We start from the raw sequence: 17,261 nt of genomic DNA on the forward strand, positions 1-17,261 counted from the left end.
TCACACATGCATAGTACTCCTGACTGCTTGTTTAAACCTGCTTAATAATAAAAGATACCTGAACATCTCACTTTTTATAATATGGGACCTTTAAGGCTTAGAACAGTTTGATACATTTGACCGTATTTAGGTTTTTCAAATTAACATCAACATAGTAGTAGTCATAGTTCATTCAATGAAGTCAATGATTTCTCACAGAGATTGACAGAGTAGTAGTAGACACATGGGACACTACAATTGCCAGAAAGTCTTGACAATCAGATTAAACTAACTCTCCTGTGACATCATCAGTGACATGATGGAATGTTGCCATTGTGATGTCATAAATGATGTCACATAAACTGTGACATCATAAGTGACATCAGGGAACGTCGTCGAAAGTTTACTTATAGAACCCCCGTTACGCCCATCAATCACAGATCAAAAAACAAGTGTTTTGTTGATACTGCCACGCGTAGGACGACAGGCCACTCGCAGACGGGGACCGAAGGCCGAAGACTCGCAGCAGACGGAAGGTTGCCCGACGCAGACGCAAGGCAACGCCATTAACCACGAAGGGAAAGCATTAATGCATTAAGCATTAATGCTTTTCATTTGTCTTAGTGTTTTTTTTTAGGTAGCATATTTTACTTTATTTAGATTTTTTTTAATCAACATTAACATAGTCGTATTCACAGTTCCCTTGATGAAGTCAATGATCTCCTTCATTCAGACTAAACTAACATTCCTGTGACATCATCAGTGGTTTCATCTGTGAGATCATAAATGATCATGTCACATAAACTGTGACATCATCAGTGACATCACAGTTTGTGGTTGTGTCCAAAATTCCATACTAACATGCTATTTAGTACGCTAAAACAGTATGTGAGATATTTTAGTAGGTCCGAAACCTAAGTATAAAACCTATAGTACGCAAATTGCTTACTATTTCCAGTAAAATATTACAGTATGCAACGCTGAACATTACGTTGGCAGAAATATCCCACAATGCAATGCGGTAGTGAAGACAACGTTGATAATACATGTCGACAGACAGTTCTGTAACATCAATAACACTTCAATTTAACTGTAAATATAAGATTTCACTTTGCTCGGTTTAATAAATATTTGAAATTAATTCAGACTCTATATCTCACAAACCGTCGATTTTGACACATGAGGTTGGCACAGGTTACCATGGTTATGCGTCTCGAACCGGCAAGGGGGAAGTAATGACGTTAATTACTTCTCAGTGTGTCCGAAAAGACACATACAACTGTTTATTCGCACAAAAGTATGTTGAACTTACTATTGTACTATCGTACACCTATTGTGTATTTTATTTTAAACATTTACATCAACATAGTAGTAGTCATAGTTCCTCTGATGAAGTCAATGATTTCTGTCATTCAGATTAAACTAACATTCCTGTGACATCGTCATTGAGATCATGGAATATTGCCTCTGTGACATCATAAATGATAATGTTACATAAACTGCAACATTATCATTGACATCATAGAATGTTGCCTCTGTGACATCATAAATGATAATGTTACATAAACTGCAACATTATCATTGACATCATAGAATATTGCCTCTGTGACATCATAAATGATAATGTTACATAAACTGCAACATTATCATTGACATCATAGAATGTTGCCTCTGTGACATCATAAATGATAATGTTACATAAACTGCAACATTATCATTGACATCATAGAATGTTGCCTCTGTGACATCATAAATGATGATGTCATAGGAATGTCTATTCAGCTCTATATGTCAGCATTCTATCACGCTCTTTATGATGCTATTGTATTCTACTCTATATCAAAGCATTTGATCAGTAATTGTGATATTCTGTGCCGCTATATATGACAGCATTCTTTTCCGTTCTAATGTCATTACAACTAATCAAAATGCAATTGTGGATATCTCTAATGTTAATTCCAGATAGTCAAGCTTAGCTATTAAATGTTAAAACAGCTTGCCATAGAATTGTCCAACGCAGACGCTAGGCTATGCCAATAAACATGTAGCCCAAGCATCAACATGACAGTGCCCTTCATTTTTTTAAAGGTCCCATATGTTTACATGCTGTAATGTTAAAAAAAAACGTTATTTTCCTCATGCTGTCTGCCTGACATATACCTGTATTCACCCTCTGTCTGAAACGCTCCGTTTTAGTGCATTTCAATGGAACTGCAACATAATTGCGTTGCTAGGCAACAGTTTAGGTCCATGTTTACTTTCTGTCAGCTGATGTCATTCACATACACTGCAACTTGAAATAAACTGGGACACATTTACATTTAAATGTTCCATATATCGTAGATTTGTGACATCACACATGCATAGTACTCCTGACTGCTTGTTTAAACCTGCTTAATAATAAAAGATACCTGAACATCTCACTTTTTATAATATGGGACCTTTAAGGCTTAGAACAGTTTGATACATTTGACCGTATTTAGGTTTTTCAAATTAACATCAACATAGTAGTAGTCATAGTTCATTCAATGAAGTCAATGATTTCTCACAGAGATTGACAGAGTAGTAGTAGACACATGGGACACTACAATTGCCAGAAAGTCTTGACAATCAGATTAAACTAACTCTCCTGTGACATCATCAGTGACATGATGGAATGTTGCCATTGTGATGTCATAAATGATGTCACATAAACTGTGACATCATAAGTGACATCAGGGAACGTCGTCGAAAGTTTACTTATAGAACCCCCGTTACGCCCATCAATCACAGATCAAAAAACAAGTGTTTTGTTGATACTGCCACGCGTAGGACGACAGGCCACTCGCAGACGGGGACCGAAGGCCGAAGACTCGCAGCAGACGGAAGGTTGCCCGACGCAGACGCAAGGCAACGCCATTAACCACGAAGGGAAAGCATTAATGCATTAAGCATTAATGCTTTTCATTTGTCTTAGTGTTTTTTTTTAGGTAGCATATTTTACTTTATTTAGATTTTTTTTAATCAACATTAACATAGTCGTATTCACAGTTCCCTTGATGAAGTCAATGATCTCCTTCATTCAGACTAAACTAACATTCCTGTGACATCATCAGTGGTTTCATCTGTGAGATCATAAATGATCATGTCACATAAACTGTGACATCATCAGTGACATCACAGTTTGTGGTTGTGTCCAAAATTCCATACTAACATGCTATTTAGTACGCTAAAACAGTATGTGAGATATTTTAGTAGGTCCGAAACCTAAGTATAAAACCTATAGTACGCAAATTGCTTACTATTTCCAGTAAAATATTACAGTATGCAACGCTGAACATTACGTTGGCAGAAATATCCCACAATGCAATGCGGTAGTGAAGACAACGTTGATAATACATGTCGACAGACAGTTCTGTAACATCAATAACACTTCAATTTAACTGTAAATATAAGATTTCACTTTGCTCGGTTTAATAAATATTTGAAATTAATTCAGACTCTATATCTCACAAACCGTCGATTTTGACACATGAGGTTGGCACAGGTTACCATGGTTATGCGTCTCGAACCGGCAAGGGGGAAGTAATGACGTTAATTACTTCTCAGTGTGTCCGAAAAGACACATACAACTGTTTATTCGCACAAAAGTATGTTGAACTTACTATTGTACTATCGTACACCTATTGTGTATTTTATTTTAAACATTTACATCAACATAGTAGTAGTCATAGTTCCTCTGATGAAGTCAATGATTTCTGTCATTCAGATTAAACTAACATTCCCGTGACATCGTCATTGAGATCATGGAATATTGCCTCTGTGACATCATAAATGATAATGTTACATAAACTGCAACATTATCATTGACATCATAGAATGTTGCCTCTGTGACATCATAAATGATAATGTTACATAAACTGCAACATTATCATTGACATCATAGAATATTGCCTCTGTGACATCATAAATGATAATGTTACATAAACTGCAACATTATCATTGACATCATAGAATGTTGCCTCTGTGACATCATAAATGATAATGTTACATAAACTGCAACATTATCATTGACATCATAGAATGTTGCCTCTGTGACATCATAAATGATGATGTCATAGGAATGTCTATTCAGCTCTATATGTCAGCATTCTATCACGCTCTTTATGATGCTATTGTATTCTACTCTATATCAAAGCATTTGATCAGTAATTGTGATATTCTGTGCCGCTATATATGACAGCATTCTTTTCCGTTCTAATGTCATTACAACTAATCAAAATGCAATTGTGGATATCTCTAATGTTAATTCCAGATAGTCAAGCTTAGCTATTAAATGTTAAAACAGCTTGCCATAGAATTGTCCAACGCAGACGCTAGGCTATGCCAATAAACATGTAGCCCAAGCATCAACATGACAGTGCCCTTCATTTTTTTAAAGGTCCCATATGTTTACATGCTGTAATGTTAAAAAAAAACGTTATTTTCCTCATGCTGTCTGCCTGACATATACCTGTATTCACCCTCTGTCTGAAACGCTCCGTTTTAGTGCATTTCAATGGAACTGCAACATAATTGCGTTGCTAGGCAACAGTTTAGGTCCATGTTTACTTTCTGTCAGCTGATGTCATTCACATACACTGCAACTTGAAATAAACTGGGACACATTTACATTTAAATGTTCCATATATCGTAGATTTGTGACATCACACATGCATAGTACTCCTGACTGCTTGTTTAAACCTGCTTAATAATAAAAGATACCTGAACATCTCACTTTTTATAATATGGGACCTTTAAGGCTTAGAACAGTTTGATACATTTGACCGTATTTAGGTTTTTCAAATTAACATCAACATAGTAGTAGTCATAGTTCATTCAATGAAGTCAATGATTTCTCACAGAGATTGACAGAGTAGTAGTAGACACATGGGACACTACAATTGCCAGAAAGTCTTGACAATCAGATTAAACTAACTCTCCTGTGACATCATCAGTGACATGATGGAATGTTGCCATTGTGATGTCATAAATGATGTCACATAAACTGTGACATCATAAGTGACATCAGGGAACGTCGTCGAAAGTTTACTTATAGAACCCCCGTTACGCCCATCAATCACAGATCAAAAAACAAGTGTTTTGTTGATACTGCCACGCGTAGGACGACAGGCCACTCGCAGACGGGGACCGAAGGCCGAAGACTCGCAGCAGACGGAAGGTTGCCCGACGCAGACGCAAGGCAACGCCATTAACCACGAAGGGAAAGCATTAATGCATTAAGCATTAATGCTTTTCATTTGTCTTAGTGTTTTTTTTTAGGTAGCATATTTTACTTTGTTTAGATTTTTTTTAATCAACATTAACATAGTCGTATTCACAGTTCCCTTGATGAAGTCAATGATCTCCTTCATTCAGACTAAACTAACATTCCTGTGACATCATCAGTGGTTTCATCTGTGAGATCATAAATGATCATGTCACATAAACTGTGACATCATCAGTGACATCACAGTTTGTGGTTGTGTCCAAAATTCCATACTAACATGCTATTTAGTACGCTAAAACAGTATGTGAGATATTTTAGTAGGTCCGAAACCTAAGTATAAAACCTATAGTACGCAAATTGCTTACTATTTCCAGTAAAATATTACAGTATGCAACGCTGAACATTACGTTGGCAGAAATATCCCACAATGCAATGCGGTAGTGAAGACAACGTTGATAATACATGTCGACAGACAGTTCTGTAACATCAATAACACTTCAATTTAACTGTAAATATAAGATTTCACTTTGCTCGGTTTAATAAATATTTGAAATTAATTCAGACTCTATATCTCACAAACCGTCGATTTTGACACATGAGGTTGGCACAGGTTACCATGGTTATGCGTCTCGAACCGGCAAGGGGGAAGTAATGACGTTAATTACTTCTCAGTGTGTCCGAAAAGACACATACAACTGTTTATTCGCACAAAAGTATGTTGAACTTACTATTGTACTATCGTACACCTATTGTGTATTTTATTTTAAACATTTACATCAACATAGTAGTAGTCATAGTTCCTCTGATGAAGTCAATGATTTCTGTCATTCAGATTAAACTAACATTCCTGTGACATCGTCATTGAGATCATGGAATATTGCCTCTGTGACATCATAAATGATAATGTTACATAAACTGCAACATTATCATTGACATCATAGAATGTTGCCTCTGTGACATCATAAATGATAATGTTACATAAACTGCAACATTATCATTGACATCATAGAATATTGCCTCTGTGACATCATAAATGATAATGTTACATAAACTGCAACATTATCATTGACATCATAGAATGTTGCCTCTGTGAGATCATAAATGATAATGTTACATAAACTGCAACATTATCATTGACATCATAGAATGTTGCCTCTGTGAGATCATAAATGATAATGTTACATAAACTGACAACGCAAGTTCTGCAAAACACAGACATGGCACCAACTTTAGGAACAATGAAGAAAGTAAGTACAACAAGTACAAGTAAGTTGATGGCAGAATAATACATAGTAAAACACAAGTAAGATGTGATTATAAGTAAAACACTTAGCAATACTGCACATGAGGGTACAATATCTGTGCTGTTAGTGTTAGTAAATATATGTTATGACAGAGGGATCTTTCTTTCATACTAAGGCCTATTTCTTACCCCACAATATACACATTTTCACCAACACAAGTGAGCGTGGGACTAATTAGTTAATGTAGTAAATTAAATTTACACTAATACAAGACTGCGTCTCTGGGAACACTAAGCCCTGTATTCCTGGTGTGGTGGTGGTCATAAAGGAGGAATTAGCACTTTTTATAGACCAAATTCTTCACTGTTACAAAGACATAGCTTTTTAATAGCGTTTTTAACAAGCCACAGATCATTTGTTTAGTCCGAATCAGAGTGAAATTGACACGTTTGGTTTGTTTTCTATTTCCACTGGTTTGGTTTCACAATGCAAAGACCAAATTCAAAAAAAAAATGTAAAATTGGCTGAGGGGTGTGTACTAAGGAGCAAATTTATCTTTTTCATCTCGGGCGCTGCCATTTCTCTGCAGGGAATCACAGACTTTGATATATTGCTGTTGAAGTGTTTTCCCCTTTGACTCGGCACTGACCTACTGCACACGAATCCTCTCCTTTAGTTTCAAATTATTTACAAACGTCACTATTTTTGTGGACTTTATTTAGCATATTCTGTATGTTCTCTTCGGACTTCTGCAGAAGTCCAGTTCAGTCCTCTCCCTCTCATGTTAACCTGTCGTTTACCTGTGTCCATCTCAACAAATGTAGCACAGGCAGCCTGCGTTTTGGTTTGCTTGGAAACGGTCCGAGAACACCTCTTGCATGCAGATGTTTTGGTCCACACCAGAGTAAGATTACTGCGTTCACAACTGCCCAAACAAACCACAACAGGGGTTGAACCACACTGGAGTTCAATTAAAACTGATTAAATGATGGCTTGTGACAGCACCCATTAAAGAGGACGGGGAGCTCTATATTTTTTAAATAAGTATGCAGGATGAAAAAATTCAAGAAATTAATTTTTCATTGGTTTTCTCATTTAGCACACTTACGTACATCATCTGATTACAGCTGATGTTTTACTGATTTTAGACAACACATTTTGTACACAGGGGCTTTAAGGAATACCCCTTATGTAACATTGTCTTCTGTGTTGCTGTGTGCAATCCTTATGTAGAGTATGTAATACATCTTACTGGAACATGTTTTGACGTCTGACCTTGATGAGAGCAGAGCAGTGTCCCATCCCCGGACGTTTGAAGTTTCTGAGCGGAGGGTTGGAGGTGGGGACCAAGGCTGGGATCAGATCCAGCAGGTCTCCCACTGCATTCAGGAACTGGACGGCAAACAGGGACAGCGGCTATGGGAAGGACACCAGATAAACAGCTGTTAGTCAGCAAATGAAACTTAATAGAGTTACTTCCATAGTGAGACAGCCACAAAATAAATATCTAACAAAACAACCGATAAGCTTAAAATCACTGAAATCATGAGCTATTAGGAGACTTTTCATGCCAAATCTGCACTATCCAAGCTGCAGTTTAACTTTATGGCCCAACAACAAGCTATTATTGACCTTAAACTGGGGCTAAACGCAAATAAAACTATGTTTGGTATAGATACAATTTAGGTAAAGAATTAAGAGTCTGTAATATTGGCAGTTTCACTGATAGTAACATAACAATATTGGTCGCATAAGTTGTGTTGTCTTGTACTCAGAGTAGATCATAAACCAATCTTTAGAAAATATGTATCTGCTTTTGATCTACAGGCATACATAACACATACAATCTCATGTCCCCTTAGATTTTAGACTGACAAAATGTGATATATGACCACAAGTTTGGTTTGAGTTGGAGGTTCCTTATTTTAAATAAGAACTTGGCAGAGCAGTATTAAAGCAGTGTACCAGTCAGATGTAATGAACATTATCAGATTTTTTAGTTCCCATTATAAAGATAAGATTCATATTTTAGACTGTATTTAAGAAGTGGATGTAGTCACACAATTTGGCCATCGCCATCTTGATTTTTGGCTGTCGCCATCTTGGCTTTTTGCAACCAGAAGTGACACGAGAGGGTGGAGCTAAGTACAACCGATCGCTGAATAAGACATTTTTAGGTGACCAAAACAGTTACAATTAACTTTCAAGAACTGAAAACAAACTGTGAAAGGGTTAAAGTTTTAAGACAAAAACACGGACAACTCCCAGACCGGACAACGCCGTGGTAGTGACCTGTCAATCACAAGGTAGCCACGCCCTAAAGCATCCCCTGCTTTATGGTCTATTTGACTCTAAATGGGACCATAATTTACTAAATGAACATCATGCTGTATTGAAGAAGACTTGAAACTAGCGACTGAAACTCATGTTTACAATGTTTACTGAGGTAATAAATCAAGAGAGAAGTAGGCTCATTTTCTCATAGACTTCTATACAATCAGACTTCTTTTTGCAACCAGAGGAGTCGCCCCCTGCTGGCTATTAGAAAGAATGCAAGTTTAAGGCACTTCAGCATTGGCTTCACTTTTCAGACCCTGGAGTTGCCCACTGGAGCAGATCCATACATTTGTATAATGATTTTTTTTTTTAATTACAGCACTTCAATGTTTGTCTTTACATGTATATACAGTATACTCTAGAAACCTGAATTTGAACAGTTGCAGTTGTTTATTCTGTATTTTCCCCACTGATTTATACTTTTTATGTATTTGTTTTTTCATTGTTTTGTGGGATATCTCTTCTCTACTGTTGTAGAGAAAAGATATCTTCTATGCATGTAAGGAGCCTGTATAAACAAGAGCTAAAATGCAAGGAAAAGATAATGTTATGTGGCCTTCATACCTTTTTCCCTTGTTTCTTGGCCCAGTGTGCGACTCCTGCTTGCAGTCCATCCATCTGAGCCACGATGAAGCCTACGTGTTTCCACAGAGGATCAGAGCTCTTGTTCAGTTTCACCTGCTCTCTGGTCCACGAGTCCTGCTTCCTACAAGCCCAAGAGAGACATTTCAAGTTTACCGCTGTCATTATTCATTATAATTATTTACTGTAAAACACTTAAGAGTAAAGAGCCATAACTGAGCTCATGATCAAAAGCTCTGCAGACGTGTAGTCCAACAGATACATCTAAGTATAACGCAAGGAACTTCTATTTGTCTGTCTGTCTGTCTGTCCCTCTGTGTGTTATTTGCATATCTCAAGAACCCCTCATCCGTTCAATTTCCCACTTGGCGGGTGTATTGCTCAGAACCCCAAGGGAGTGAAGTGTTGAATGCGGTGCAATTTGGCCTGATGGTGGCGCTATAACAATGAACTTTACATTTTGGCCTGTAACTTTTGAACCGTAAGTCTTTTTTTTCCAGGTTTTTGTGGGAACAGACAAATCTATCCATATAAGCCACGCCCATCCGCGTCCAAATTGATTTTCCAACATTTTGAATTGTGTCCAAATTTTGAGCAATCGTCACCAAATTTGGTACAGAACATCTCTGGACCAAGCCGGGAAAAGTTACTTTTTTGGATGTTTGATGTTCCACACAGTTTTGCTACAGCTGGCCCTCAGAGTAAGCTCAAATGCTGTGGGCAGGGCTTATATTACAAAAAATGTCATATCTCCTGAACACTTTGCGCTATTGCGACCACATTTGGTGGACATGTGTAGATATGATATCTGAGTGACCATGACAAATTTGGTGCCATTTGGCCAATAAGTGGCACTGCAGCCAGCAGTATATATGACTGCCCTTCACATATCTCGAGAACGTTCATCCAATCAACTTCACACTAGGCGGGTACAGGACCCTGGATCTCGATCTGATGCCCTGGATAATCTCAACTCTTCACACAGCAGGGTAAGAACCAAAAGCAACTCTGAAGGTAAAAGGCTACAGGGAAAGCTAACAACTGGGCCTCAAACTCAAACTCTGATTGTGGGTGATGCTGCTGTTAAAGATGTGAAAAGCATGTGGAGTAAAGACATCAAAGTACTCTGTTTTCCCAAAGATATGGTCTCTGATCTGGCAGAAAGAATCCTGGATATTGTGACTGCACACCCAAATGTGAAAAATGTGGTATTGCACATTGGGTCGAATAATGTTGTGAAACAACAGTCTGAAGTGCTGAAACGGGACTTTACTGGTCTGCTAAACACGATCAGCTCTGTGAATGCTCAGGTGTTTATCAGTGGACCCCTGCCGCCAATCAGAAGAGGAGTCGAGAGATTCAGCAGGTTGCTGGGACTGAACACATGGCTTTCAACAGCATGCAAATCCCACTCAGTGCATTTTATTGACAATTTTAACTTTTTTTGGGACCGCAGACATCTCTTCAAGGCAGATGGACTCTGCCTAAACAAGTCAGGAGTAAAATTGTTCAACTCCAACCTATTCTACTTCCTGCGTCATTCATCTGTTCCCTCTGCCAAGGACGCGAGACAAGAGGAATCACCACTGGACGAAGACACAACACAATGTGCCAGGGGACCTCAAGGAGAATCATTTCACCCCCCACCACAAGCCAGCCCTGGGATACAGCAGAGACAAGAGGAGGCGTCCTCCTCCTCGCTTGTCACCCTTTCTCCCTCCTCCCCCCTCTTGGAGTTCACTGACCACATGAAGGAGCTGGTCAATGCTGGAACTAAACTTACTCCCCGCCCTACACCCATTTTCTCTCCCATGATCCCCCCACGAGGTCGACCTCGAACAACTTTGGCACTATCTCCACAAGCACGACACCCACAACCTCCATCCCCTCCACAATGGAATCAGCCTCTGTCTCCGCAGTCTGATAAGGATGTTCCTTTACAAAATGTTGCAAGCACAGATTGATATGTGCTGGGTCCAGGCTTCAAGGCTAATGATACACGTGACTGTTTCCAGGATAAGCTGGGGCCCTGTGTGATGAGAGCTTCTTCTATCTCAGTTCTAATAAGTAGTAGAAAAAGAATGGTGAATCTGCGAAGAAACAGGAAGATTTTTACTGATTGTGCTAATTTATCAAATTTAGCATTGATTCCTTGCCAGCCAAACCATGTCCCAAAAAATAATAATAATGCTTCTAGCACATTAAAGCTAGCCCTGTTAAATGTCAGGTCTTTGGCAGGAAAAAGTTTTTTAATCAATGATTTTATTATTGAGCACAAGCTTGATTTTATGTTTTTAACTGAAACTTGGTTAGACCAAAATAACAGTGCAGCTGTTCTTATCGAGTCAACTCCTCCCAACTTTAGTTTTATGAGCGAAGCTAGAATGCATAAGAAAGGAGGTGGAGTTACCATATTGTTTAATGATTCTCTCCAATGCAAACAGATATCTTATGGACATTTTGCTTCTTTTGAATATGTCGCTCTTCAGCTGAACTCCTCTTCTCGAGCTTTGTTTCTCAATATCTACAGGCCACCTAAATACTGTGCAAACTTTTTTGATGATTTTACTGAACTGCTGTCTGTAATTTGTGTTGACTTTGACTGTGTAGTCATTGTTGGTGATTTTAACATCCATGTTGACAACCAACAGGACAGAGGGGCCAAAGAACTGTGTCAGGTTCTTGATAACTATGGAATGAGTCAGCATGTGACAGAGCCCACACACAATAGGGGACACACTTTGGACTTAATCATATCAAAGGGCCTGAACATTTCCAAGGTTGTAGTGATGGATGTTTCTCTGTCTGATCATTCCTGTGTATTCTTTGAGAGTACTCTTCCTGTGCACAGAAATGATAAGACAGAGGTAATCACAAAAAGGTATATCGCTGAAAATACCAGTGATCAATTTGTTCAGGCTTTCTCTTCCACACCCACCCTCCCCTGGACCTCGGTCAATGAGCTTGTAGATAATTTCAATTCTAAAATGACAAATGTTATTGATACCATTGCACCCACCACGGTGAAGATTGTCTCTGGTAAGAAAAAATCTCCATGGAGAAATACCATGTTGGTAAGAAATGAAAAAAGAGAGTGTCGAAAAGCTGAACGCCAGTGGCGGAAAACAAATCTACAAGTTCATTATGACATCTATAAAGAGAGACTTTGCATTTATAATTCAGAACTGAAAAATGCAAGGCGGTCCTTCTTCTCTGACATCATCACCAAAAACAATAACAATGTACGTGCCCTGTTTGCTACTGTCGACAGGCTAACAAACCCTCCTGTGTCAGTAGCCTCTGAACTTTTATCCTCCAGGGCCTGCAATGAATTTGCTTCCTTTTTTACAGAAAAAATTCACAAAATCAGACAAGCAGTCACTTCCTCCATAGCAGGTACAGGATGTTTGTTTCCCCTGCGTCCACTTAAACCTGGCGCAAATACCATGACACAGTTTTATTCAATAAATCAGACATACCTGGAGGAAATCATACAACATCTAAAATCCTCCTCATGCTGCCTTGACATTCTGCCAACAGGCCTTTTCAAAAAAGTATCAGATTGTATGGTCTCAGAGCTTTTACAGATTGTTAATGCATCTCTTGTTTCAGGAGTCTTCCCACAGGCCCTGAAAACTGCTGTCATCAAACCACTCCTCAAAAAGAACAATCTGGACTCATCAGTAGTAAATAATTACAGACCGATATCAAATCTTCCATTCTTGTCTAAAATAATTGAAAAAACAATTTTTCAAAAATTAAATAGCTTTCTGGCACTAAACAACTCTTTTGATGTCTTCCAGTCAGGTTTTCGACGAAACCACAGCACTGAGACTGCTCTTGTTAAGGTCTTCAATGACATCCGATTGAACACAGACAGTGGTAGAACTACGGTTTTAGTTTTACTGGATCTCAGTGCTGCATTCGACACGGTTGACCATAATATATTACTAGACCGACTGGAAAACTGGGTGGGTATTTCTGGCATAGCACTCAGCTGGTTTAAATCCTACCTAAAAGACAGGGACTTCTTTGTGTCTATAGGTAATTGTAAATCTGAGCTGAACAAAATCACATGCGGAGTTCCCCAAGGCTCCATCTTGGGGCCTCTTTTGTTTAACATCTACATGCTCCCACTGGGTCAGATTTTTGAGAACAACAAAATAAATTACCATAACTATGCAGACGACACACAAATTTACATAACTCTATCACCAGGAGACTACAGTCCAATACAAGCACTGAGTGAGTGCGTTGAACAAGTCAATAATTGGATGTGCCAGAATTTTCTTCAGCTGAACAAAGACAAAACTGAGGTCGTAGTTTTTGGAGCCAAAAAAGAAAGATTAAAGGTTAGTGCTCACCTACAATCTGTGATGTTAAAAAGCTCAGACCAAGCCAGAAACCTTGGTGTAGTCATGGACTCAGACCTGAGCTTTAACAGCCATATTAAGACAATTACAAAGACAGCCTTCTATCACCTGAAGAATATAAGAAGAATTAGAGGACTGATGTCTCAGCAGGATTTGGAAAAACTAGTCCATGCATTTATCTTCAGCCGACTTGACTACTGCAACGGCGTCTTTACTGGTCTTCCTAAAAATCGATCAGACAGCTGCAGCTGATTCAGAACGCTGCTGCTAGAGTCCTCACTAAGACCAAGAAAGTGGATCACATCAGTCCAGTTCTGAAGTCTCTACACTGGCTGCCTGTCTCTCAGAGAATTGATTTCAAAATACTGCTGCTGGTTTACAAAGCACTAAATGGTTTAGGGCCAAAATACATTTCTGATCTTCTGCTGTGTTATGAACCATCCAGACCTCTCAGGTCATCTGGATCAGGTCTGCTTAGTGTCCCCAGAGTCAGAGCTAAACATGCAGAAGCAGCATTCAGTTTTTATGCACCAAATATCTGGAACAAGCTCCCAGAAACCTGCAGGACCGCTCCAACTCTCACTTCTTTTAAAACAAAGCTTAAAACTTTCCTGTTTGCGGGTGCCTTTTATTCTGACACTGCACTATAACTTCTACTCTTTTGAGTTTTATGCAATTTTAGTTTCTATCCTAGCTTTTATTTTTAGCTTGTTTTTATTTTCTAATTTATAATGTTTTAATGTTTTTATGTTTTTATAACTGTTTTAATTATTTCTTAATGTTCTTTTGCATTTTGTCGCAATGTTCTTGAATGTTTCTGTAAAGCACTTTGAATTGCCCTGTTGTTGAAATGTGCTATACAAATAAAGCTGCCTTGCCTTGCCTTGCCTTACAAGCAGCCATACCGCGGTTCTCGACAACGCTGCAAGCAGCACTCCTGGGGGCCAAGCATTCAGCCTGTTCCGGACGGGCACACGCTCCTAACGGGCACTGCACTAGTGTTAATAAACTGACTTGAACTGAGGAATCGTTTATGGAAAGAAACATGATCCCGTTGGGCCACTCAAAGCCTTTCAAACATTGCACCCTCAAAAAAATCTCAAGTTATCATTCAGAAATTCTAACTTCAAACAATAATATTGTCTCTGTTCTCCTCTTCCTGATGAATTTTACGATTTAATCATTGTCAGGAATGGACTACATTAAACTCTGGTCAAGAGCAGCCCAGTGCCATTACAGAAAGAGCTTCAATATCTGGCCACAGTGTGAGCTAAACTGAACAACTCTGAGAAGAGGATATGAGAGACGATGACATTTGTGATTATGTACAGTATGAGACTGTGGTGCTGCTGCTGTGGTTTTCATTTTTCAAAAGAAAAGGGAAGAGTCTCACGCCATGAAACTCTGAACCGGGCCGAGGATCTTTGGGTCGTGGATCAGCTGCGGATACATGTTGGCGTAGTTGTCCATCATCTGCCTGAGGAAGAAGAGCATGTATGAATGCTAAATGAATGTAATCAGAATAACAAAAAAAAAAACAGTATTTATAATGTTAAAGCAAAGTGTTTGATAATGGTTGGTGATGTTGTGATTGTTTTATATTCTCCTTATGATTTTGTATTTTTACTGCATCATGAGGGAGGCCGGAATGTGGGTCAATTATTTCTGAATTATTACAGAAGGTGTCAAAGGTTAAAGCTGGAATTTTCTTATGGCAGCACATTCATGACACTTACTGGGCAGTGAGAAAGCCTTCGAGGTAGCCGGCCAGGAAGAAAGTCACCTCATCAGTTTCAGGTGTCTTCCCGTACCCGGCACGGATCTCTAGGATGCTCCAGCCTGTGCTGGACAGGGTATCGTTCAGATACCCGTATGCATCCCCCTCCGTCTCCAGCACCCCTTCCTTCAGCAGGACGATCTTGTGTTGGGGGTCCCAGTACACCGTGGCTGCGGTCATCTCTGAGAAGAAATCAAACACCATTGCGGTAAGAGGACATAAACACAACAATATGGCTACAAGGTCTGCCTCACAACAGTCATAGAGACCAATGGCTGTAAAACACAAAAAAGTAGGGGACATTAGCCTCCTAGAATACAAGAGTGAAGTCATCTGTGCAGTAAATCTAACAATCGACTAATCTTTTTTAAGCATATGCTGGCCTATAGCCTACTGGCAGTATATTGGTGCATCTACAGGCTGCTGTGCATTGCATTTTTTTCAATGTTTTTTAGCTTGAGTGACAGATGACATCTACTACAGGGTCACTAGACTAGATAGATAGTAACTTTATTAATCCCGATGGAAATTCAAGTTTCCAGCATCACAGTTCCATAGTGCAAAACATGTTAGTAAAAAGGCAGTAAAAAAGTTAGTAGTGCAAAGTACAAAGTATAAAAAAAAATACCAGATATAAAAATACCAGGAGATGAAGAAAACTGTTAAAAGTGAATATAGTGCAGGGTAACAGCTGTGATACAGGACTATTAACTAGACTAGATGTCCCATTCACTATAAATATCCCACGCCTGCATGTCTGAATTTCTTCTTTCTTGTCTTTTATTTATATAGCCCCTATATTTGCTTATGATAAAATAATTGATCTGTTGATATAACCGAAAATGAAAGTTAAAACTAAAACATTTCAGTGGCAGGAACTCTCTTGAGTTTGGGGATTACCCTGCATCCCTGCATCCTGTAGAGTATACAGTATAGGTAAAGAAATCATATCCTATTCAATTCAAGCGGTCAAATCACAACAGTTGACAGAGAGTGGCAGTTAAAGTAATACAAAAGTTACAGCCAACCACTACTTGCTAAATACTGGAAAATAAAGCCATTAGATCCTTTAACAACCACCCGTGATTTCACATAAACTCGGCCTACTTACTGTCAACAGAGGCGAAGGTCGTGGCCACAATGAATAAAAGACACACAAACAGACTCTGTACTGAAAGCATGGCTGTGTAAATGCTGTTAAAAGCTAAACTAACTGCAGAATAGAGACGTGGATCGGTCGAAAGCGCTTCAGGCGAGGAGGAAATCAGATATATATGGCGGAGGGAGTGAATCAGAGGAGTCAACAGAGCGGAGCGTTTCCTGATTGGCTGCAGTCCGCAGGGAATGGAAACAAGATATGTACGCTTTGAGGGGGAACTATTTAACACTAGGTGGCATTAGCAACAGCAATAAGGCAGAACTATGTGAGCATAATATAGTATTTTTCCATTTTAAGTTCACAATAAGGGGTAAAATATTTCACCCCAGATGGGACTCGAACCCACAATCCCTGGCTTAGGAGGCCAGTGCCTTATCCATTAGGCCACTGGGGCTATGTGGCACATCCTCCATATCACGTGGGTATTTATACATGAATAAACGCCACAGGTGTCACATGAACAAGTACATAATATTTAACATTTAAAGAAAAACAACAAATAAACGTCAGTCGAAAAAAAGACAATAGATTGCTACAGGATTGAGTCTTAAAACCGGGAAAT

General features: G+C 38.9%; 1 protein-coding gene and 1 non-coding gene across 2 annotated transcripts in view; both read right to left on the reverse strand.

Moving 5' to 3' along the window:
• plbd1 (phospholipase B domain containing 1) overlaps positions 1 to 16,855 on the reverse strand; it is a 29,510-nt gene extending 12,655 nt beyond the window's left edge. Inside the window, exons 1-5 of the mRNA XM_037792670.1 lie at positions 16,652 to 16,855; positions 15,500 to 15,722; positions 15,157 to 15,240; positions 9,373 to 9,514; positions 7,747 to 7,887 (exon numbers count right to left, since the gene is read on the reverse strand). Of these exons, the coding sequence (XP_037648598.1) occupies positions 7,747 to 7,887; positions 9,373 to 9,514; positions 15,157 to 15,240; positions 15,500 to 15,722; positions 16,652 to 16,721 (660 nt within the window). The 5' untranslated portion in view covers positions 16,722 to 16,855. The remainder of the gene's footprint in view (positions 1 to 7,746; positions 7,888 to 9,372; positions 9,515 to 15,156; positions 15,241 to 15,499; positions 15,723 to 16,651) is intronic.
• Positions 16,856 to 17,020: 165 nt separating this feature from the next.
• Positions 17,021 to 17,093, reverse strand: trnar-ccu. Its single transcript has one exon. It is a non-coding gene; the product is annotated as a tRNA-Arg (tRNA).
• Between the last annotated feature and the right edge of the window lie 168 nt (positions 17,094 to 17,261).

This window comes from Sebastes umbrosus, chromosome 14 (genome assembly GCF_015220745.1).
Source record: "Sebastes umbrosus isolate fSebUmb1 chromosome 14, fSebUmb1.pri, whole genome shotgun sequence".
Taxonomy (NCBI): Eukaryota; Metazoa; Chordata; class Actinopteri; order Perciformes; family Sebastidae; genus Sebastes; species Sebastes umbrosus.